At 52.8% G+C, this 21831-nt stretch overlaps 9 protein-coding genes across 9 annotated transcripts; 7 read left to right on the top strand and 2 right to left on the bottom strand.

Moving 5' to 3' along the window:
* The first annotated feature begins 1694 nt into the window (after positions 1–1694).
* Positions 1695–2249, top strand: B0I36DRAFT_400982 (uncharacterized protein). Its single transcript, XM_046161692.1, has one exon. It carries the CDS (start codon positions 1708–1710, stop codon positions 2206–2208), a length of 501 nt encoding a protein of 166 aa, XP_046004377.1. The 5' UTR covers positions 1695–1707; the 3' UTR covers positions 2209–2249.
* Positions 2250–2504: 255 nt separating this feature from the next.
* On the top strand, positions 2505–3416 carry B0I36DRAFT_218326 (uncharacterized protein; the record flags this gene model as incomplete). Its single annotated transcript, XM_046148998.1, has 2 exons — positions 2505–2849; positions 2997–3416. Coding segments are annotated over 2 exons (765 nt in total), but the record flags the coding sequence as incomplete, so codon positions are not given.
* B0I36DRAFT_341505 (uncharacterized protein) lies at positions 3363–4522 on the top strand. The gene has a single exon (XM_046156014.1). It carries the CDS (start codon positions 3522–3524, stop codon positions 4071–4073), a length of 552 nt encoding a protein of 183 aa, XP_046004379.1. The 5' UTR covers positions 3363–3521; the 3' UTR covers positions 4074–4522.
* A 1150-nt stretch (positions 4523–5672) lies between these two features.
* B0I36DRAFT_207267 (uncharacterized protein) lies at positions 5673–6146 on the top strand (the record flags this gene model as incomplete). The annotated part of the gene is made up of 1 exon (XM_046148857.1): positions 5673–6146. A coding segment is annotated over one exon (474 nt), but the record flags the coding sequence as incomplete, so codon positions are not given.
* A 267-nt stretch (positions 6147–6413) lies between these two features.
* Positions 6414–7016, bottom strand: B0I36DRAFT_378521 (uncharacterized protein; the record flags this gene model as incomplete). The annotated part of the gene is made up of 4 exons (XM_046160697.1): positions 6414–6494; positions 6578–6780; positions 6857–6914; positions 7005–7016. The coding sequence occupies 4 exons, from the start codon at positions 7014–7016 to the stop codon at positions 6414–6416; spliced, it is 354 nt and encodes a 117-aa protein (XP_046004381.1).
* Positions 7017–7295: 279 nt separating this feature from the next.
* On the top strand, positions 7296–7540 carry B0I36DRAFT_211979 (core histone H2A/H2B/H3/H4-domain-containing protein; the record flags this gene model as incomplete). Its single annotated transcript, XM_046148925.1, has 2 exons — positions 7296–7448; positions 7505–7540. Coding segments are annotated over 2 exons (189 nt in total), but the record flags the coding sequence as incomplete, so codon positions are not given.
* Positions 7541–17878: 10338 nt separating this feature from the next.
* B0I36DRAFT_401019 (uncharacterized protein) lies at positions 17879–18627 on the top strand (the record flags this gene model as incomplete). Its single annotated transcript, XM_046161693.1, has 2 exons — positions 17879–18157; positions 18247–18627. Coding segments are annotated over 2 exons (495 nt in total), but the record flags the coding sequence as incomplete, so codon positions are not given.
* Positions 18628–18915: 288 nt separating this feature from the next.
* B0I36DRAFT_257165 (uncharacterized protein) lies at positions 18916–20140 on the top strand (the record flags this gene model as incomplete). Its single annotated transcript, XM_046150999.1, has 2 exons — positions 18916–19407; positions 19460–20140. 2 exons carry the CDS (start codon positions 18916–18918, stop codon positions 20138–20140), a joined length of 1173 nt encoding a protein of 390 aa, XP_046004384.1.
* A 1104-nt stretch (positions 20141–21244) lies between these two features.
* On the bottom strand, positions 21245–21812 carry B0I36DRAFT_341539 (uncharacterized protein; the record flags this gene model as incomplete). Its single annotated transcript, XM_046156015.1, has 1 exon — positions 21245–21812. A coding segment is annotated over exon 1 (306 nt), but the record flags the coding sequence as incomplete, so codon positions are not given.
* Positions 21813–21831: the final 19 nt, after the last annotated feature.

Below are 21831 nucleotides of genomic sequence, written 5' to 3' on the forward strand. Positions count from 1 at the left end.
AGGCTTTTAGCGTAGTATGCCCCGTGTTTGAACAAAGTGAGAACTAAGGGGTTTGTTTTCCCTCGGATTCCACGGTGGTCTTCTGTCCAGGATAGGCATATTGCTGCCCCGATGTCGATCACCCAGTCCCATCAGTCACGTTCACGACGGCGCGGACGAGGATTAGTTGAACGGTTTAATTCGAGCGCCAACTCGTTATGGGTATCCGTGTCGAGGTGCAGTCAAAGGGTAAATAAAGAAGTCGCCCGTAGTCAAGTTGTCCACCCAAGAAGAAGGTTTTGCTTCGGAAGAAGATGGCTTCCGTGGATTTCAGTCTGGGCTCGCCTCAACTTCACACATGCTGGACCTCACCACGGTGCGACTTCACGACATTGGGTTGCCTCATTTCCAGCTCATGTCTGCTAATTAGTCGCTGTCAGTTACACAATACGATATCTAATTGACTGGTAATGCTGCGGCGCGGGGGCAATGTTAACAATATCGTCGAATTTGCCACGACACCGTAGTGAAGGCAGCTTGAGAGGCCTGGATGAACATACCGAACCGACTTTCCAAATGATCCAAGCTTGATTGCCACCTAAGTTTCATTCTATGGGCGGCGACGTCCTTAAAACCGGAGAAGGCTACCCTTGTTCACCCCAAACCCGTGTCCTCCATTATGCCCAGCAAGACTGTCTATTGAAGCTTGAAAAGGCTCGGCAGGTAATGGGGAAATGTTGAGTCGCACGTAGATCCTCCAAGAAGGATATGTCTCCTGGAAATGCTACGGCTGTCCCAGAATTAAACGCCCACTTCTACCTGTGTCGAAAAGCGCCACCAATCTGTGCTAGAGCACCTTTGAGATCATGATGTGCGAGCTGAACGACGGGACTTACCCGTCTGGACGGTTAGCTCGCACAGCGGTTTCAGGCCGCAATCCTCAAGGAGGGAGCTGGCAGAAATCCGAAGCTCTTTCCACTGTGTATTAGCTTGGCGACTTTGTCTGGGTTGAAAGGCTGAAGACCTGACGGCAAACATTTCGAAATCCGCCTTTCCAACGTCAAGATCCTGCATAGCCGTGCCGCTGGGCTCCAGGGGCATGCGTAATTTGCGGAGAGGAAACTACAACTAATTAAACTAGTTTAATCGGCGTAGTAGTTCGCATGTAGCTAAACACTACTAGCTGGTGTTCGGACCTACTGTCTTATTCTATCCCAAACTTAACTGAACTTCCGCCGTCCTGTGCGCCGCACATTTCTAGATTGTGCTCAACTTCTATCCAGATCCCTCTCATTTCATCGTGGGAAATAACATGTCCTACGAAACGCCTATGCACCGACGAGGGACTACGTATTTAAGCCCCTTTTCCTCTAAAGTTCTACACCCCGGATTTACCCTAGATACTACCTTACCCCTAAGACCTACGTTTCCTCTACTCTAACCCGCCTACTGTCTTATTCCAGGGCGGTTTTAAGTGAAAACCGAGGGACCCGCCCACCCCACATCGCCGACGGCATCCCTGTACACCGTGAAGTCTTGCTCATTCTCTCCCTGGACATGTCATGTCCTACGAAAGGTCTGTGCACGTAGCAGGTCCGTTTCATTCTAGCCCCTTTTCCCGCGAATTTGAGTCCACTCTGAACCCCAGATTTGCCCCAATTCTTCCCCAGATACGACCCACCGACAGTCCAGAATACCGGTATTACGAAGACGACCTGCAGTACGACGATGCGAGACCGATCGCCAATCCCACCAGCTACGAGGCCGGAAGACGATAGTGGTCCCGACCAGGTCTTCACGTACTTGCAACTCTACGCCGATCTAGAATACCACGTCCTCATCTGCCGTCGAATCGAGTGCCGACACGCCATCTCCCCAGAGGGAGGCCAAGTAACTGCACACCTCTGGAACAAGCACAGCGTTCCACTGGCCGACCGGTTAGGCCTTGCGGAGCATATACGCGATAATTACTCGCAGGGCTTCCGTAAACCTACAGATGCAGCTCTGCCGCCATGTGGTTCTAAGCCCCTCCGGATCTCCAGACGTATGATGGCTTCAGCTGCCGGAAGTGCGTCTTCTTCACGACTAGCTTCCACGAGCTTACAAGGCACCTCTCTCATAACCACCTTCACGGGGAAACCGCGACCCGGCCGCGAATTGGCCTTCTCTACGACGATGTCTATCTACAGTCTTGGGCGGGCGGGCCTGATCGACGATATTGGTCCGTGACTGGTGCAGATGGGAGTACAGTTCGGCCAGTGCCCGGTCGCGTAGCTGAATAGCATTCTCCGGAAAAGCCTAGAAAGCCTACTATCTCGAACTTCGACACGGCAAGGAAAGACCCAAATGATAGACGGACCGCTATCTCTCAGGGCAAGCCATGGCTCGACCGGACAAGGTGGCCACAGATCTTCGAAAGCGCCAACTGTGCAGTACTAGTGGCCCTCACGGCCATACCTTCGAACCAGCCTACTAGACTGCTACATCTTGGAAAGGGCCTCCACCCTGCGACTACTCCCTACATCAGTACTCGGAGAGACGAGGTGAAGATATCCGGGCTCATTACTATGACCGACTGGATGCTTTCTCGCTGTGAGCAGACAGCCCGTGGAACGTCTCGCTCGGTTCTATGCTGGTTCCGAACCCTTCACCCGGAGAAGATCTATCCGAAGCCGTTTACTCTAGTATCAGCAAAGTCTAGCCGACATAAATATCTCCGAATATTCCAGCGTTTTATCGCCTTTATCTTCCGTGCTTATCGCTTACCAGACTTCCAGCGTCACGACCTTCTCCCCGTCCGCTTTAGCTCAGAACAGCAGCAGATACTTCGGGCTATCTGGTCCCACGAAGCCTGGAGTGGGGAGCAGCTTGTTCGATGGATTCTAGCCGGGAAACCGGCTTGCCAGCCACGGCTAACGCCTATGATAGAGCGGCCTGCAACAAAAATCAACCAGTATTCAGGATAGCAAAAGGAACAGAAACATGACATGTCAAAACTCTCCTCGGCTATACCGCAGTCGAGGAAAAGATCGTTTGCTACCTATAAGCAAGCCGCTATGCTTGATTTTGAACGGCAGAATGCTAGGACTATTCAAGATATTGACGAGGACGAAGATAAGAGCGACTGTATTGACGAGGACTTGAGCGACTCGGATTTCAGCGACGGAGAGAGCGAAACAGGGGATAGTGTCGAAGACGCGAGTATCCCTCGGCATCAGGCCAGCTTCTTTGGACCAGCACTAGGGCAACTTCTCGAATTGCTCTTCAAGCTAGCTATCACATTCTGCACCGAGGACTTTATCGACGGCCATCCCAACTCAACGCATCTCGTCTACTTCAGTAGTATTCTCGGCATCAAATCCGATGGCCAAGGGTTTCGAACGGCAAGGCTGTATACTCCGACCCTCTCAGCCATAATCTATGTGCAGCGGCTGCTCTTCCTGGAGTATGCCCTCCCTCTCGAAGCCTACGGTTATATCGGAATTCCTCAGCGGCCACGATACCGGCAGTTTGAGCGGCTTGAATCAGTACGACATAGATATATGCTGAGCAAGTCAATGACCCCCCTACCAGAGATGTTGAGCCTCCGTGACTACGGGAGAGTGATAGCCAGAACAGACACCCCGTCATATTTCCTCTACTGGAGTGACGATTTACAAAGGGTGTCGTACGGAGACTCCTTCACTATTTCTATAAACACCTTCCGACAGTTATCAGCACACTTCATTACGCATGCAGAGGAACTCTGCGAGGAGCTCATGCTTGGTTTACAGGTGGACGTTGATCTCGCGAAGGTCAAGGACGACCTAGTCAACACTGCAGATGGATTCAGTTTCGTCAGCCATCCCTACGATAAACTGGCCCACGCCCACGCTAAGCTATTCAAGCAGGCTTGTGTTCGTACTTCTGGACTGTTCGACGAGACGAGCGGCATGTGGAAAGCAAGCGCAGTCTTACTTTACCAAAAGAAGGCAGAGAAACTGCTGGAGTCCATTGCAGGCTGTATACACACGACAGGCGGCCAGACTGGGCGATCACCAGAGCTTTTTAGTCTCACGTACCAGAACAGCGCACTCGGTGAACGCGGTCTATAGATCTACAACGGCTCGGTAATGACGCTTACACGGCATCACAAAGCCAAACGTTCAACTAATCGGGAATTCAACGTTGCGCGCTTCCTTCCTCTCCGAGTCGGCCGCGTCGTGTTCCGATATTTGGCATATATCCGTCCCTTCGCTATAAGAGGGATGCTGCTTGTGAATTAGGCGTCATTTGACGAGACTGTACGACGGGTATGAAACGTGCTTCTCGTCATCTCTAGATCCCGATGGTGTGATGTTGAGGTACCTCAGATCCCGATGTCTGGGCGGCGGCTCGTTGCCCCTGTGGGAAGTCCAACATGGGTCTAGCTGTGACATGGGATCGGAGCATAATAGGTTCCTATCGAAGGACGCCTGCAGTCAAAGTCATGTATCATCCGGACTATGATGAAGAAGCTGGGTTGTAGTTGTGTGAGCTTGTGATGCTCAATACATCGTCGACAAGTGTTTGTCTCAGCTATGGGCGAGCCTCCGAGACTTGTAAGAATCGATCTCGGGTAAATGGACAAAAAGTCCTCCCGCAACCCATCTTTCGCGCGCATGACCGGAAAGTCCCATGCTTTGCAGGCACCAGCTCCCGACAAGATCCAGTATTCCGCCGTCCCGAATCGGGGCCCGACCATGTAAGACCCGGAGTGGACCTCCTTGCGTTGCGCCACGCACGGCCAGTCCCGGCCGGACTCGGAAGAGCAGACGCGGCCATTACAGAGATTTTGGTTTCGATGTTGTGCAGGGCAATCGCGCAGGACACACAGATAGCATGGCAATCAAGTCCATTCTCTGCATAAGCAAGCAGGTCGGAAAGAGATAGCCAACCACAATCTGTCAGTCATCCAACGAAAGGATGTCGAAGGAGTCACATCCGGCTCAACGGCAGGAGTAGGATGAAGTGTCCAAGCTTTTCTACATGCGACGGATACAATGTGATGACCGTTATTTGGCACACGCCATATGAGGGCATACAGGACCCATAACCTAGGAAGGGCGCCAAGTGCCTTGTGAAATTTGCAGGCGCAGGCCACATGCCGGCCACACAACACCGGCAACTCTCACCCCGCGACTGACGATAGTCTCCGTAGGCTTGCAGGGCTCTCCCCTCGCAAGGGAGCGGCCCAGACTCATTGTGACATGCGCCAAAGACGCCCTTATCCCACTGGCAAGGCAGAACTGCTGAGTGGCCCCCTGTCCGTGCATCTCAGCCGCACCACGGGATAAGCCTTGTGTTGGCCTGGGACGTCAGACTTGCTTGTTGCGCTTGTCCTGTCCTCGTGTGGCTTCCCAAGTCATGCACATGTGAGACCATTTCGCGAGTTGCCCGGGTAGACGCAGGCCTTCGGGCCAAGTGGTGCAAGCACTCAGCCCACCCAGCTGAACGATGGCCAAGACACAGGTAGCCCTCCATTGAGCAGCCAAGCAGCTTTGGCCTCGACTCTGGCTCTTTCTTCTTTTTCTCTTTCTTTTCCCAAGATACGTTCGTAGATCTTACCCAACACAGAATATTCATGGCTGCGTGACAACACGGAAACCGATCTCGACGACGATCTAGGACAACCCTTCCCCTACAGTCAGTCTCGGGCACCTCACAACGCAGAGATGCCGTTCGATTTCAAAGCCTACGACGCCAAGTGCGCGGGCATGACCCCTCCCGAGCTCCAGAAGGAGTGGGAGCACTACACGCGCCTCATTGCGGGCGGCGGCACCTCGACGGCCATCGCGGGCCTCGCCATCCCCCTGACCGCGGGCATCAGCACCATAGGCGTCGCCCTCGCCGCCCTGGGAATCCACAACTCTCGCCGCAAGCGCGAGATCATCGAGCGGCACCTCCAGCGCCACGGGACGACGCACAAGACGCGTAAGAGGGACGTGCTGGTCAGCATGGTCTTCTCTGGCACAGTTGGGGTGGTCACTCTCGGCGTAGGGTCCGCGGGCGCCGACAGCATCGTGCAGAATGGTGCCGAGCACGGGCTTGTGCTGTGCGATACCGCGGTCAAGACTGCCACGCATGTTGCGCTTGACGGTGCGGGCATGGCGCTCGAACATGCGCACACGAGCCACAAGAAGAAGAAGGATGCCCACGTCGCGTTTGGGAAGGCGGGTGTCTTCCAGGCTGCGGCTGCTGCGAAAGCACAAGAGGCGGGATACTCGATCGATATCAGCAGAGGCAGCGACTCTGGACATTCTCGTCAACACTCAGCAGCTCGGAGAGAAGTATCACTTAGCATAGATGTCTGTGATTTTCTCTGGTATCTTGGTATTTTTTACATTCTGGTATCGGCTTTGTACATGTGGATAATTCCGTGCTCAGTCTGAGAGGGCAACTGTCTGCTTTTTTACTTAAGCTGATTGGCCTTTGGGTTGCTCGAGCAGCTTGAGGATCTGGGACCCTTCGGCGCTAGTAACAGCCTTGCTATTATTCTAGTCGACAATCTGTTAACACACAACATTAGCCTCTCCTCTGTAGAGTCAAATACACACATAGGCGGCATCGGTTGGCTGACTACTGGGCGCTGGAAGGCGTTAGTGCTGGATCTGAATTTCTTGATGGCATCATTATCTAAAGAGGCGCCCTTGACGACGGAGCTAACTTTGCTCTGTCCGACATAGCCTAGGATTGTGCGTAGCTGGTCCTCGGTAGGGGGTTCCTCGGTAATGTTAAGCTTAAACTCCTCGCGCGTCCTCGCGCGGCGGGGCAGTCTAGGCGCTGCGGTCGCTGGCCTGGTCGCTAGTGGCGGATTCAGAAGCGTTGGCGGAGATCTGCTTGAGCAGAGTCGCCGTACGCGTCGAGGCTAAGTTACCGGCCTTGTGGAAGAGGGTGATGATATCGAGGGTTTTGTGCTAGGAGCTACGATCGTGTGAGTCAACCATGCAAACAGCAGGAACAAGACTTATGTAAACAAATCGACCGGAACAAAGAGCATTACTTACAAAGCGGAACATGTTGGGCAAGCTCATGCGACGGCGAATCAGGTTGGTGGTGAAAGTGGTTGGGACCAGCAGATGCAGTACTACGCGGCAGGCCAAAGTGCTGCTGCTGGCTCGTCGGTGATGGTGATGCCGCCGCCACTGTATGCACCACACGATCCTCTCCAGCCGGTTCCTCCGCCACCAGGGTACACGGGGGTGTCTCCGGGAAATACTCAAAGCGTCCAAGCCTGTGGGAGACCGCACGTCCAGCAGCACGAGTACTCCTTGAACCTGATCTGCTGCCGCCACGCCATACGTGAAATCACTGCAAGCTTTAAGAACGGCATGCGATTTCAGTCCGCAGCAATAGGAGCGTTACAAGAATCGACCGAGAGCTTTCTCATAGCCTTGTTCGAGGACACAAATTTGTGCGCTATTCATGCAAAGAGGGTGACTATTCAATCGGTTCGTGCTTCGTGCTTCTACTATTCCATTAAAGTTTTAAGCTCACCAACTAGCAGAAGGATACACAACTGGCCAGGCGGCTCCGTGGCTAGTTGAGAGCTTGTTGATCCAAACACTTTTTGTGCAGTGTATTTCTTCAAGAAATGCACTACAATTAACGTAATCCACAAGTGACCCGCCAATACAAGTGACCCGCCAACTTTGAAGGCACTCGTACGACAATGTGTAAGATAATTCAACCATAACGCCTTAAATCAATTGAAACTATGAGGAATCCTCTTCTTCAGAGGTAGATACAACTTTCTGACACGTACGAGCATTATGCCCGGGCTCGCCGCAGACGCCACATCGTCGCGCGCGCGTTTCGGGCCTCCTCGTACGACCACTATTCTGACTCGTTTCCGCTATCAACTGCTGCGTCGCATCGATTTGAGCCTTCAAATCCTTTGCCTGATTAATCGTGAGGGACCCTCCTTTCTGTAGCTGCTTTCTTTTCGTACGACGACGGCGGCTGAGGCGGTCGTTTGCATCTCGAAGTTCGGCGAGCTCTTGGCGCATAAGGTCCTGCTCGTGTACCATCATCATGACTCCTTTTCTCAGCTGCCGTACGCTCTCAACAATGGACGACGGTGAGCTATTCTGGTGTCGTACGATGCGATTTTCAATATACTTCGTCTGCGATTCGGTCTCAATTAGGTTGTTCGGCGTCTTTGAAACCCATGGGGGTGGTAGTCCAGCAGAGGAACCTGGCGGTGTCGGCGTATGAAACTTCATATCTAGCTGCGAAATCACATAATTCGGGTCGTACGGTACTAGGCCTGTCGCTCTAAAGCCTGCCTGGATGTTTGATTTGGTCATTGCAGCGTCGTACGCCTTATAAAAGGCTGGGAGGAAGTCCTCCTTTGAAACGTGGGTTACGTGCGCCCGCATTAGACCTTCGATTTCTTTACCGTACGCCCGTTTCAGAGGTCCAAAACACCCAACATCGAGAGGCTGGAGCTTATGCGACGAATGAGCAGGCATACAGAAGGTAACAATATTCTGTTCCTTGCAGTAGAGCTCGAAATCGACGGAATGGTGGCTCTCGTGGCCGTCGAGGATAAGGAGGCGGTGGGTACCCTTCGTACGACTCTTTGTATGGAAATCGAAGTGTTTTACCCATTCTAGGCCTCTCTCGTTCGTCGTCCAACCGTTTTCTGAAAGCGCGATTACCCAGTCGGCCGGTAGAGGGCTATTCGCGGTCCAGGAGTCGAGGTGGACCTTCCCGGCGAAGATAATGTATGGCGGGATTGAATAGCCGTACGACGCGATACCCTGGATTACTGTAACCCATTCCTGATTGCCTTGTTGTACGGCTCTTGGCCTCCCGCGTCGATCGGAGGTCGTAACGACAGTTTCGGCGGAGATTTTACCCATCGCGAAGCCCGTTTCGTCGAAGTTATAGATATCGTCATCGTGGATCCCGTATTTCGCGATCATGTTTCGTACGAGCTCAAACCACGCGCGATACGCGTCCGGATCCTCGCAGAGGGCCCTCTGGTAGTCGATTCTTCGATTAAAACGCGTATGGAGCTCAGATCGTCGTCGTACGAAGTTCGCAGCCCAGTTCGTTCCAACCCGTGGCGCGTCGCGTTCGCGGAGGAGTCGATCCGCCATTCCTCGAACACCACTTAAGCGCGGCGGAAACGATCGCGAATCTAGGTCGATTATGTATCGTACGATACTGTCCTCTTCGTATGAGGTCAATTTCTGGCAGGGTGGTCGGGTATCTCGTTTCGCAGCTCGGCCGTGGTATCGCTGCTGGAGTGTCGTACGAAATACATTGTAGATCTGCGCAGCCTTTCGTACGCTTAATTTTGGGTCGGATTGGAGCGCATTTAACGCTAGAACCAAATCACTTTCAATTGATTGTCGTCCCATGATTAAAGGTGGAGAAAAAGGAGAAGGAAGTGAACCTCAATGAAATTGCAGTACGGTGACCCGTTCACCCGTGTGACCCGCTCACCCGTGGATTACGTTATTCTAACGGATTATATTCCGGAGGAATGACTTGTTCTAGCGCAGTAGCTCCGCAAAAGATGGATCAGTCTCAGGGTATGCACATAGCCGCTACAGGTGTCATCTCGCGAGGCTAGGAACTCAGGAACACCCAGGTGCGGACTAAGGTCGAATGTCTTTACCTTCTACCCGGACGGATTCGGGGGTAGTATTAGACAAAAGGCAGACGACGTGTCTGTTCGGGGTCCGAAAAGCGTTGAGTCTGAAGGCCTACAGCGCCTAGTACAGCTTTTCGATCGCCAGAACGGCAGTATCCTAATAGTCCTGGGTTCGGTGGAGATCTGTAAGATCTCCTGCCTTATCGGCCAGTTCTGGTGCAAGGCGGCATTCATTGACAACGTTGTGAGCACCTAGAAGCGCGTCCTCAGAAGGGCAATCTTGGGGCCCAGCCTTGAGCATCGCGAGGCTGAGCTGACGCTGGCTCCTGTCCGTCTGAGCCTCGCCCACCTCGTCCAGCATGTCATTAGCGAGCACGAGGCCGCGCTCGGAACTCACAACCTAGACGAGATGACCTATCGATTCATGAACTCCCGGTCCCGCACAGTCGAGACCATGAAGCCGCAGGCCTTCGACGACGCTGCACCGGGGCAGGTATCGACAAACAGAGGCTAGCGGCGAACCATCGCTCTTCGTGCTCGGACAGGCTGGATACAGGAAGTCGGAGGGGAACCATGCTCATCACTGGTACCTGGGTTGATATATTCGAAAGGATAGGACAGTCTCCTTGCCTCCTCTCTCGCTTACGCATCACAGTGCCCCGAGATACTGGAAAGCAGAGCCCCCTTTGTCGAGCATTGCTTGCTTCGTGTGTTATCCCTTGTACCAAAGTGCGAGGTCTGCCGAGGCTCTCTTGTCGCAGAGTGCGCGCCCCGTCCTCGGAAGCCTCCTGTAACCAGACGGATTTGCGGGCCGTGTTGGACAGCAGGCGATGGACATGTTTATCAGGCTGCCGAATGGCGCCCGGCAGGAGGACGTACAGTGCTTGCCACAGTTTCTTAATCACCGGGACTGCAGTGCCCTCGGGTCCATGGGTCCAGTCGAAATCTGCCAGGTCTCGACACTCGTCAATGAACTCGGAGGACACTCTGCTCCTGCAGAGCTCCCTGCCACCGCCAACACCACCAACATCAACAACACCGTCAGCATAGCCACACACGTCAAACTCGGCGTCGCCGCACGCGCAACCTGCGCTCTCCTTCGGTACGCCCTAACATGTACGGTCGCGAGGAGGCGTGCTCGATGATTTCAAACGAGCTCAACCCAGAAGGAATAGATATATCGACGACGACAGTCTGGCGGGTTCTCCACCGTACCCAGTACCGCAAAACGAAGCCGACGAGTAATCCTAGGATAACTAAAGCGATTAAAGCGAAGAGGTTAGCCTGGGCCCCCGGACACCGCGATATCGACTTTAAGAATGTCATTTTCTCCAACGAGTCCTCGGTAGTCTTAAGCCACCGTCGAGGCAGCTACAAGATCTGGAGAAAGCCCACAGGGCGGATTATCAAGTCCTACATTCGATCGCGATAGAAGGGGTACTCGGAGCTCATGTTTTAGGGGTGTTTCTCTTACGACCAGAAAGGGCCCTGTCATATATAGCGGCCAGAGAACAAGGCAGAGAGGGCGGCAGCGACAGCGGAGACCAACAGCCTAAACGCAGAGTTGGAGCCGAAGTATCGAGACGAGCGGGAGCTCCGCAATAGCATCAGGAGGTGCAAGCTGGCGACACGCTTTGGAGGTCGGAAGCCAACTTGGAGATGGAGCCAGAAGACTGGGATGTTAGCATGCCGCAACGGCAATGGGGTAGACTAGTAGCGATACCGTCAGAAACTTCTGCTTGAGAAGTTGCAGCCGTTTGCGAAGAGGTGTCAGCTCTGGAGGCCAGGCACAATCGTCCAAGAGGACGGCGCTCCTTGCCATCGCCATTTGTTCCAAGAGGAGACCTACAAGCTGTGGGATGAGGCCAAAATGCTATGGCCCAGCAACTCACCAGATCTCAACGCAATCGAGCCCTGCTGGTTCTGGATAGAGAAGCAGACGACGAGGAAGGGCGCACCGGAGACGATGAAGCAGTGGACTTACGTTCAATGAGCTTGTTAGCTTACTGTCGCATCGACAGCGGTCGTAAAGATAGAGAAATCGACGTCGGCGTGGTGCTCAAGGTATGTGCTGTTGGCAGGGATGTGAGGTGTGGGTGAGTTGGCAACTAGCGACGACGAGGTACCAAGACCGTGCTAAGCGAAGACTTTTGCAAAGCATTGTCGTTGATTTAAGGTTAACCTGCTAGACTTGAGGTTTATACCCCACTGCGGGTCTCAGCTCCAAGCGGTTCACGATCTAGCTCTCCTACGTCGGGTAAAGGAGGCGAGCCTCAGCTGCATCTCTACAAAATTTCAAAACCGTCGCCTTCAAGAGGAATACTGCAACTGTCTCTAGGCCGAGCAGCAGCCGGTTCTATCGTAACCCTGAATCATTCGGGGTATGCGAAGAAAAATTATAACGGGAGAAGAGCGCGTCGTGAGCCCCACATTCGAGTGCCCCGTGCCATGTCCCACTCTTTTCTGGCACGTCGAGAAGTCGAGGACGCACGGCCAAAGGCGCGTGGGGCGTGGCACGGGTACGGGACTTCCACTGTGACGAAAAGCGCGAATAGCTACAGCTAGTTATGGCCACATTGGATCTGTGCAGCTAACGAAAGCGCAACTTGCATCGACCACAACCGGGTGAAATTAAGCCGGAATTGATTGATTTTAGGCTCAAAATGCTCAGAATCGTAGGTTTTGTAGCCTCCGCGCATGGGCCACTACACGCAGTCGACGCGGCCAGGCTTGTTGTACTGCTGGTTTCGACTGTCAGAGTGCGTCGTTACGCCGCAGATGACCTCATTGTTTGACAGCCACGAGATAGTAACGACATCGCCCGCACAGTTTATGGACTCCATCCTCGGCTCGAGGCAGTCCTCGACCTCGTTCCTAAACGATGTGTGGAAGTCTTTCGTACCGTCGTAAAGCACCGAAGCCACGTCTGCCTGCTATCTCGCGCGCGAAATAGCAAGTGCGGTGTCTTTCGGGGCGGCTTTTGTGTCGTGCTGTCTCGAGCTGGCTCGAGACGAAGGCACCGAGTGAGAGTATTATACCGTCGATGAATTAGGTCGCGCATGTAGTTTTGCACGTCCGTTGTTGTACTTGCCAGTAGGTTAGTAGGGGGGTCGTCATATTCGACGAACCTCTCGCGGACGTCTTTTAAGATACCGTCCTGCAACAAGCGATCTGATTCTTTCTTGGGAAGATGTCGAAGATCGCGTATCGGGCCGTGCCCTCCCGTCGCTAAGCGTCAGCGTCTATAGCGCTTGCGTGCGAGCATCCGCAGGTACCGGTTTTCAGCATCGGTGAAGTCGACGTGGAGAATCTGCGACCGTCTTGTTATGGTCTCGCAGCTCCCCGTAAGTCGGAGCCCCCCATGGCGGCCACCCCCCCTAGCGGCCACCCCCCAATCGCGCATGAGGCCATCACCAACCTCGCTGTCACTCTGCAATAACTCAACAACCACTTAATAAAAAGACTTCAAATCAATTGAGCTGAACCTCTATGCAACTCTCCTCGTCACTGTCTCCTCCAATTGACATAACCTCGTCGTCGCTGCTGTCGATATCGCTGCTATTGCTGACGTCCGACCCCAACTCCCTGCGCACATGCCTCTTCGCGCGCTCGACCTCAACCACTGTAACAAACTCTTTATTTGGGTCCAATTCGACTTTTTTGCGTTTAGTGGGCTTTAAAGCATCTAATGCAGCTTGCAATCGTTCTTTTTGGTGTTGTGCGGCGGTGTAACGGATGTTCGAAGTGTCGAGTGCCTTGCACACCTTGCGAAACAGCTTCCTGCAGGTTGCTGTCGATAGCGCCGGATCGCAACGTACCATCTCCCTGTGCATTTCCTGCACATCGCGAGAAGTCTGTGGTGTTTTGACAGTAATTGTACAGAAGGGCGCCAAAAAATCCGGGTCGGAAAAGCTCAAATTGAGGCTAGAATGCGCAGTTGCAAGTACGTCCTCATCGCCGTCTACCGTCCACCGGGACCTCATCGGTTTCTGCTTATTCTGTGGCCAGATTCCGGTGCCTTTGAAGCCTCCCAAGATGTTGCTTTGGTTCAGCTTTTCCTGGCGAGCAAGATGATATGCGAGAAGGAACTCCTTCTTGCCCGGAGTCTCGTTCATTGTGTTATATGCAACTGTCGTGACCGCCTCCCGGTAGTAGTGCTTGTCTGCAGAGAAGACGCCTACGTCGAGTGGCTGAAGCACATGTGACGTGTGGGCAGGAAGGAATAACAGCCAGATCTTGTTGATAAAGCATTCCGTCATGAATTGCTCGGTGGAATGCGACTTATGGCCGTCCAAAATGAGGCATCGCCACTGCCCTGTATCGACAGGTTTGGTGTTGGGAATAAACACCTCCCGCAGCCATTTCAGGGCAATGTCATTGCTGGTCCATCCATTTGGAGATGTCTCGAAATGCCACTTCGACCACTTGTCGAGGTTGACGTCAGGAAACCACTGCTGTTGTACAGACTGGCCCTTGAAGATAACCAGTGGAGGGATGAAACCACCACCTGCAGAAATGGCCTCGATTGTCGTGATCCAGGTCCTCCGAGCCCCGTCCTTTTTCAGCGTAAAATCGCGGAGGGCATCAGAGATAACGAAGCCGTTATAACCAAGGCCCTCTGCAACTCCGCACTCGTCCACGTTCCATATGTTCTCTGGGAGGATATTCTTGCTCGACAATGACGTTAACCGGTCGAAGATGTCGATTGGCTTTGCAGGCACCGTTGTACCGTTTATATTCGACTAGTCGTGATCGCGAGGTTCGGATCTGTGGGTTGCGGCGGAGGAATCGTTCGTACCAGTGGTTGCCCAGTCGTGGCGACGACTTGTCGATAGACAGCATACGCATCGCGAAGTGCTTGAATTGCTTTAATGGGGCTGCATAGCCCATTGCGGCCTGATTAAGGGCCCAATCGACCAAATAAGACTCCTGGGTGGTAGAGAGGGTTTGGCGCACCTGATATTTTTGCTCGGCTGTCGGAGTCGCAGCGATGCGGCGGCGTAGGTAGGATCTAGCGACATCGTGTTGTTTTGCAGCTGCTGAAACAGACATGCCATTCTCAATGTCGTCCAACGCGCGGCGAGCGCGCAATTGGTAGTCTTTTGGGATTATGGCGATAGCCTCATTTCTGGGCTTTACAATGGTAGGTGTAGGATGGTGGTGCGACGCGGGTGATCTGCTCTATATGCAAGATTGTATGTGGGGTGGATGCGTCGCGTCGCGACGCGACCCCTGGCCGCGATGCGGGGTGGCCGCCATGGGGGGGCTCCGACTTATGGAAGCATGAGCAAATCGAGGCTTTGCTAGGTCGTGGAGTGGACTATATCGTAATAGCTAAGTATGTTGATTGCAATAACCGCGCCATTCGCAGAATCAGGGCCTAACTTGGATGTTTCGGAACTGCGGTGTCGCCCCCGACCCGTGTTGGCCGCCGCAGCAAGATTGACCCTTTCATGCGAGCTGCGCTCCGCGAGGAGCTGGCGAAAAAAACCCTCTATATACTGAGTCGAAATGATAAAGTTCTTTTACGATAAATTCGGCATCGAAGTGTCACTGACCACGATATCAAGACCTATAAAGTCGATCCAGCAACGGGACTCAGAGTTACGGGGCTTTTATATGTATAGAGCCTCCGCGTTCAAATCATCGACGAGTCAGCCTGCGACAAAAGAACTGACCTTACTATTTTCATTAGAAGTAGAATTTGTATTATATAATAGTTTGCCCCTAGGCCTGTTCTAGCCACGCCTTGACCTTCTCTACGCATTGGAACGCAATACCGCGTGGAACATGCTTCTCGATAGGAAATCCCGCCTGCTCGACTTGTTTAGTGTGAAGACACTCTACATCAAGACACCCAAGGCGTGGTTAGCTGGTTATCTGTCTCTAGTCCTTGCAAAAGATCTAGTTTTATAGAGCTGTTGCACCTTTTACACATTGCACAGATGTTAGACATAACACAGAGCTTTATACCTTGGTCTAAGTCTGCCGACCCCCTGGTGACCACCCCTCCTCGCGACCACCCCAAATCTGCGCATGAAGGCATCGTCAACCTCACCGTCACTCTGCATTAACTCTACAACCGGTCGTTCAAATGGCTTCAAATCAATTGCCCCCAACCTCAATGCAACTCTCTACGTCACTGTCGCTTTCAATTGTCTCCACCTCGTCGTCGCTGCTGTCACTGTCGTCGCTGCCGCTGACGTCAGACCCTAACTCACGACGAACCTGCCTCATCGCGCGTTCGACCTCAATGACGGTTATAAAGTCCTTGTTAGGGTCTGGTTCGACTCTTTTGCGTTTAGTAGGCTTCGCTGCATCTAATGCAGCTTGCAGGCGGTTATTTTCATGCTCGGCGGTGGCGCGCCAAATGTTCGAAGTGTCGAGTACTTTCGCAACCTTGTTAAACAGCTTCCGGCAGGTCGCAGTACCCAAAGCCTTTTCGCACCGCAACGGCTCAAAATGCAAGCTATGAACATCGCGAGATGTTTGTGGTGTTGCGACATCGAAGGCGCAAAAGGGCGACAAAAAATCTGCCTCCCATCTGGTTTGAGGCCGATTTGGGCAAGTCGCAGGTGCCGCATCACCCACATGTACCACGAAGCGGGAGCCCATCGGCTTCAACTTATTCTGTGGCCACACCCCCGTACCTTTGAAGCTAGCAAGTATATTCTCTTTGTTCAGCTTCTTCTGGCGAGCAAGATGATATGCTTCAAGGAACTCCTTCTTGCCAGGGGCCTCGTTCATGTTGTTGTACGCAACCTCTGTGACCGACTCGCGGTAGCACGCCTTTACCGCCGAGAATACCCCTACGTCGAGAGGCTGAAGTACGTGTGATGTATGCGGTGGCAAGTACAGCAACCAGACCTTGTTTATGAAGCATTCTGCCATGAATTCCTCCGTCGTGTGCGACCTGTGGCCATCGAGGAGCAGGGTGCGCCACTGGCTAGCCTCTGCCGGCTTCGTTGAGGGCAGGAACACCTCTTTTAGCCACTTCAGAGCAATATCATTGCTGGTCCACCCGTTGGGCGAAGTCTCGAAAAACCACTCCTGCCATTTGTCGAGTTTGACGTCGGGAAACCACTGCTGTTGGACGGATTGACCCTTGAAAATGACTAGCGGAGAAGTCGAAGTACCGCCTGCAGAGATGGCTTCGATTATCGTGATCCAGGTCCTCCTGGCGCCGTCTTTCTTCAAGGTGAACTTTCGCAAGGCATCGGAGATCACGAGCCCGTTGTGACCTAAGCCTTCTGCCACCCCACACTCGTCGACGTTCCATATGTTCTGGGGGAGGACCTTCTTGTCGTTCAATGACGTCAACCGGCCGAAGAAAATGTCGATATTGGCCTTCGAGGCACCGTCGTACCGTTTGTATTCGATGAGTCGTGATCTCGAGGTCCTGATCGATGGGTGGCGGCGGAGGAAACGGTCGTACCAATGTACGCCAAGTCGCAGCGACGACCCGTCGGCGGCGAGTAGGCGCATCGCGAGGTGCTTGAATTGCTTCAATGGTGCAGCATAGCCAATTACAGCCTGGTCAATGGCCCAGCGGACCAAATAAGCCTCCAGATGGATAGAGAGGGTTTGGCATACCTGATACTTCTGCTGAAAAGTTGGCTTAGATTTGAGGCGGCGACGTAGGTAAGTACGGTCGATGTCGTGCTTTCTGGCGGCCGCTGCAACAGGTATACCGTCCTCAACGTCATCCAACGCGCGAAGAGCGCGCAATTGCACGTCTTTTGGGACCATGACGATAGCCTCACTTCTGGGGGTTGTAATGGTCTAGGCTGGGGCGCGTCACGACAGAGATGATCAGGTTTATATGGGAAATTGTATGGTGGGGGGATGCGTCGCGTCGCGACGCGACCCCTGGTCACGATGGGTGGTCACCAGGGGGTCGGCAGACTTAAAACCCATAATTGGCAGAGTTCAGCAGCCAACTCCCTTATGTGCTCTCCCTCGTGGTAAGAAACTCAATCTTCGCAACATTTATTACTTACTTATACATGCATAGAGGTTCGGTACATGGTCTACGACTGTTTAACGCCAAGTCGTGGAACAACCATTTGTCTGAAATGGTTTCAGAATAGCCAAAGAGATCAGTCGAAAGGAACTTTTGCTTTACCAATGGTGCCCAGACTCTACCGTGAGGAATTCCTTCCTGTTCTCACGAGGTTCCAATAGACTTAACATAAAAACAAAACACTCAACCGGGTTGGGAAAAAAAACCATTCACTTTATCTTTACAACTTATGACTTTGACTATTACTGATATCACCGCTCTTCAGCTGGTCAAGCTGGAACCCCGCCGCAATCGCACTGCCCGCATCGAAAGACGCATCGGCCATACTGCACGCCGATGTCGGCATCCTTGAGCCGGAGGCAGATCTCGCGAAAGTGCTCGTGGTGCCTATCCTGGGCCTCCTCCTCCTCTTGGCTGCCGTCCTTGTCCCCCTCGGCACTGCTCGCGGCGCCGTCGAATATCAGCACGGCCGTGTGGTGCTGGTGGCAGTAGCTGCTGACGGCGTCGCTGCCGTTGCCACCCGGAAATTGGTGAGATTCTTAGAAGATAATTCTGATAGAGGTTGCTACGCTCTGCCTGGTTCTTTGCTAATCAAGAATCAAATGGTTGCTTTGGTCAGATTTTGATATCCATTACTCGTTGTGTTAAAAGCAAACGTTTCCAATTGGCCGCTACTATACGAACAAGCAAGCCATTCCTGACGATATGGATGTCTCTTATCTCTAACTTATGCTGTCGGGCGCGAACAGTAACGCAGTCTATCATCATCGGTCTCCATCGTGAAACGCCCATTCGCCTCTGTAAACGCACGCGGAAGCAGGACGAAGGCGTGTAACGAACACACATATAGATAGTCGCAAAGGAACTATAAGCAGATGGTGACCGCTTCCCATATTGGTGTGACCGCCTACATCTCATGATCATGTCAAACACGCTACTCATGAACAGACATTCTTTTGTGCTTCCGATGGAGCCTTCGAGCCATTTGGCGAAATCAAGCTCGAAAAAGACGTTGCCAGATGAGGGACTACTGCTTTTGTATCGAATGCCGTCTTCTTTTCGGCGGCTCAACTCGTCCCGGTTGTGTCCAGGGATGCAAGGTCGATGACTGGGCAAGAGATGTGGAGCTGACTTTAACCAGCATTGGCCTCATGCGGATTACGTAAGACATACCTGCAGGTACAAAGCCTCGTTTGTTTTGGCGGCTTCGACCTTTCACACTATCCTCCTTCTTCCCCTCTTAAGTCGGGCGATTATCCTGTCAGCCACAGTCTTTTCAGATAAAGTCATGGATTCAAAAAAAATCCTATGGGAATATTTCCATCATCTCCCAGACGGGCCACTTCGTACGCGTGCTTGCACGTTTTTGGAGTCCATCCGTTGGGATGAACTGATAGCATTCGCTGCTGCGCACGGACAGACTGGCTCATTTCTACCACTTGTTGGGCTTGGTCACAATCATATGGTTCGGATCATTGAAGCACCGGACGGCGCTCGATGGCTTGCCAGGCTCGAATTACCTCATGTATTGGGTAGGCAATACTGCGACGACATCCTTGTCAACAAGAGAAATGCCGAAGTCAATGTGGTCAGATTATTGCAGGACAGAACAGACATACCTGTACCACACATATACGCTCTCGATCTATCCCCTGATAACGTTGTCGGCGCTCCATTCGTTATTTTCGAGTGCCTGAGCGGCAACTCAGGAATGGATATCCAGATGACAATTCCTCGCCAGCATATCGCGAAAGTCATCCGGGATCTTGCAAGGATCCACGTAAGAACACCCGTTTAACTGCGCAGAGAAGTACGCTGACTATCATGAGAAGGTTCAATTGTCGCAGGTCAGACTCCCAAAGATCGGCTCGATCATGCGGCTCCACGCCGACGGCACAGTTGAGCTGGGTCCGATAGCTGGGGTTGGTGGCCCATTCGACACCGCCTCCCAATTTTTCAAAGCATGGGCAGCTGCGACGCAGTTCCCGCGATCAGCGGAAGACATACAACGGGCTTCAGGTGATTACGCAAAACGCATTCTCGATTCCGTCTCAACTTTCCCCCAGTCTATCTCTGAGATTTCCGGCATTTCAGTCAGAGACTCTGGGCCGTTCCCGCTCTGGAATCGCGATTGGGGTTGGAACAATACGATCTTTGACGACGATCTAAACCTGCTGGGGGCAATTGACTGGGAGTTTACTATCAGTGCTCCGTGGGAACTTTCTGCGCAGTTTCCACATGGCATTAGCACAGTGCCCTCGTCGATAGATGCACCTTCCAATTACAATGACGATGGCTCTCCTAAAGATGCCGAGCTGCGACAAACGCTCGAAGATCAGAAGGCATATCTCCGCGCCATTAGGGAGGCGGAAATTCACATCGGGACGGATCAACTCTTGTCGCAAGCTCTTTGCGACAGAAACAGACATGATGTAGCACGCGCAATGGGTCTTTTCGAGGATGGAAAGCTTGGTCTTTATTCAGAGGTCATCAAACAATACGGGTCTTCCTAGTGTATTACCATACGATTGACAGTAAATGACCAACACCTATGATCCTTCAATTCTGTGTACCGCAATCGCACTTTTCACCGCGCTTGACCTGTTTGTTGCAGCTGAAGGCCACGCATGTAGTGTAAGCGTTTCCGCTGTAGTTGTAGAGCTCTGTGTGATGCTTGAAGCCATGCTAACGAGCTCTGCCCAGTAGTGTTCCTCTTGTCAGAATCAAAGCTTGGGTTCAATCATATCGTGGTGCTTACAGTGGAGGCGGTTCTGAATGTGTTGCTATTAAGAATGGACTGTTGTCTTGGCGAAGTCAGTGCTACTGAATGGGTAGGGACTCGCGCGTCATAGGGCAAAACTCACGGTTCGATCAGCCGGTTTGCGAATGGTGAGAAGCACGATGGTAAGTTTCGTGAATATAGTCGAAGAAAACCTTCAATGTCCTACCAGCTTATATATGAAGGATCCCATGGACGGCTGCCTAGTCAGCACGACCTACAGCGATCTGCGCAATGGTTCGCGCACCACGGGGTCATGGCTGCGAGCAGCAACGAGAATCAGGGTATCATTGTTGGACGCACAGCTTAGGCACATCAAGACTGAGATTTGTCATACGCCACGGTCTCTGGATTGTCCAGTCTCAAAGCTTTTCTCATCCAATCTAGGCGACTTGCACCACAACCATCTGCAGGCAAATTCATAAGAGGCAACTGGGATCGCTTGCGACAGCCTTTGTTGTGAAGAAAGACAATGGGCGGCTGATGTACCCGTCTTGTGCCGTGATGAACTCGAAAGGCTCACAACATGGTCGCCCGTCTGGATTGCTCAAGCATGATGCTCTCACTGCCATGATACCCAATCGGCCGTCGTCCTTCTCTTCCTCTGCTCCAAACACAGCCAACATTGCTACCAGGGGCACAATCATGGCGCATATCCGGTCACACCAGCAAGGTTATGCAGCACTTCAAATCGCTTGGCACATGCAGGCAACCCTGCCTTGGAGTTCAGGACAGACAGGTTGAGTGACGAGCGCCCCATCAGCCGGGTTGTTGTCCCCATCTTTTCGTCAGACATGTACTGCAGCTTCTGCCCATCGTGCTTGGAGGCTCTTTGTTAGTTTTGTGAGCGTCGGGTGTTTGCTTTGTTCTCACGGTTGAGCATCTTCAAGGCGTGACGAGTGAGCCGGCGCCTTCCCCTCTTCTTCTTGGACAGCTGCCCCTCAAACTGGAGATGAGAGTCTGCCCGTCGCTTTCTGTCTTGAGAGGTCGAAGGCTGACAAGGCGAACAGCGCGGACAGTCTGATTGTGGTTGTAGGACCTGTTCCGGATCGCGCGAGCCTGACGGTATCTGACCCTCTCGATGCTCCTTTGTGAAAGTACGAGTTTCGCTCAGTCTTGCCCTTTTGGATTGCGGCTGGTCTGAGTAGGGCTCGACCGCTCGTTCTCTCTTCGTGGTCCCCCGTCCCGTCATATGAATGGCTGCTATAAATACCTTCGCGATGCGCCGCCCTCGTCGTTGCATTTTGGTGAGCATGGCATACTCCTCCTCGGCAGCCCAAATATCCTGGAGATGATCCCCTGGTTACCGAGGGACGGCCGTGGCCTTTCAGCCGGAGATTACGATGACTGAGGTTGCTGTGGCGGAGGTTTCTGTTGATGAAGTGCCCCTGAAGCCGCCCCCCTTGAAGTAACGACCACCGAGAT

Source organism: Microdochium trichocladiopsis (assembly GCF_020744255.1).
Source record: "Microdochium trichocladiopsis strain MPI-CAGE-CH-0230 chromosome Unknown B0I36scaffold_16, whole genome shotgun sequence".
Lineage (NCBI taxonomy): Eukaryota > Fungi > Ascomycota > Sordariomycetes > Xylariales > Microdochiaceae > Microdochium > Microdochium trichocladiopsis.

Coding starts and splice junctions, on each gene's coding strand:
- B0I36DRAFT_400982 (XM_046161692.1), top strand. CDS start 1,708: ATGCGAGACCGATCGCCAATCCCACCAGCTACGAGGCCGGAAGACGAT.
- B0I36DRAFT_341505 (XM_046156014.1), top strand. CDS start 3,522: ATGCTGAGCAAGTCAATGACCCCCCTACCAGAGATGTTGAGCCTCCGT.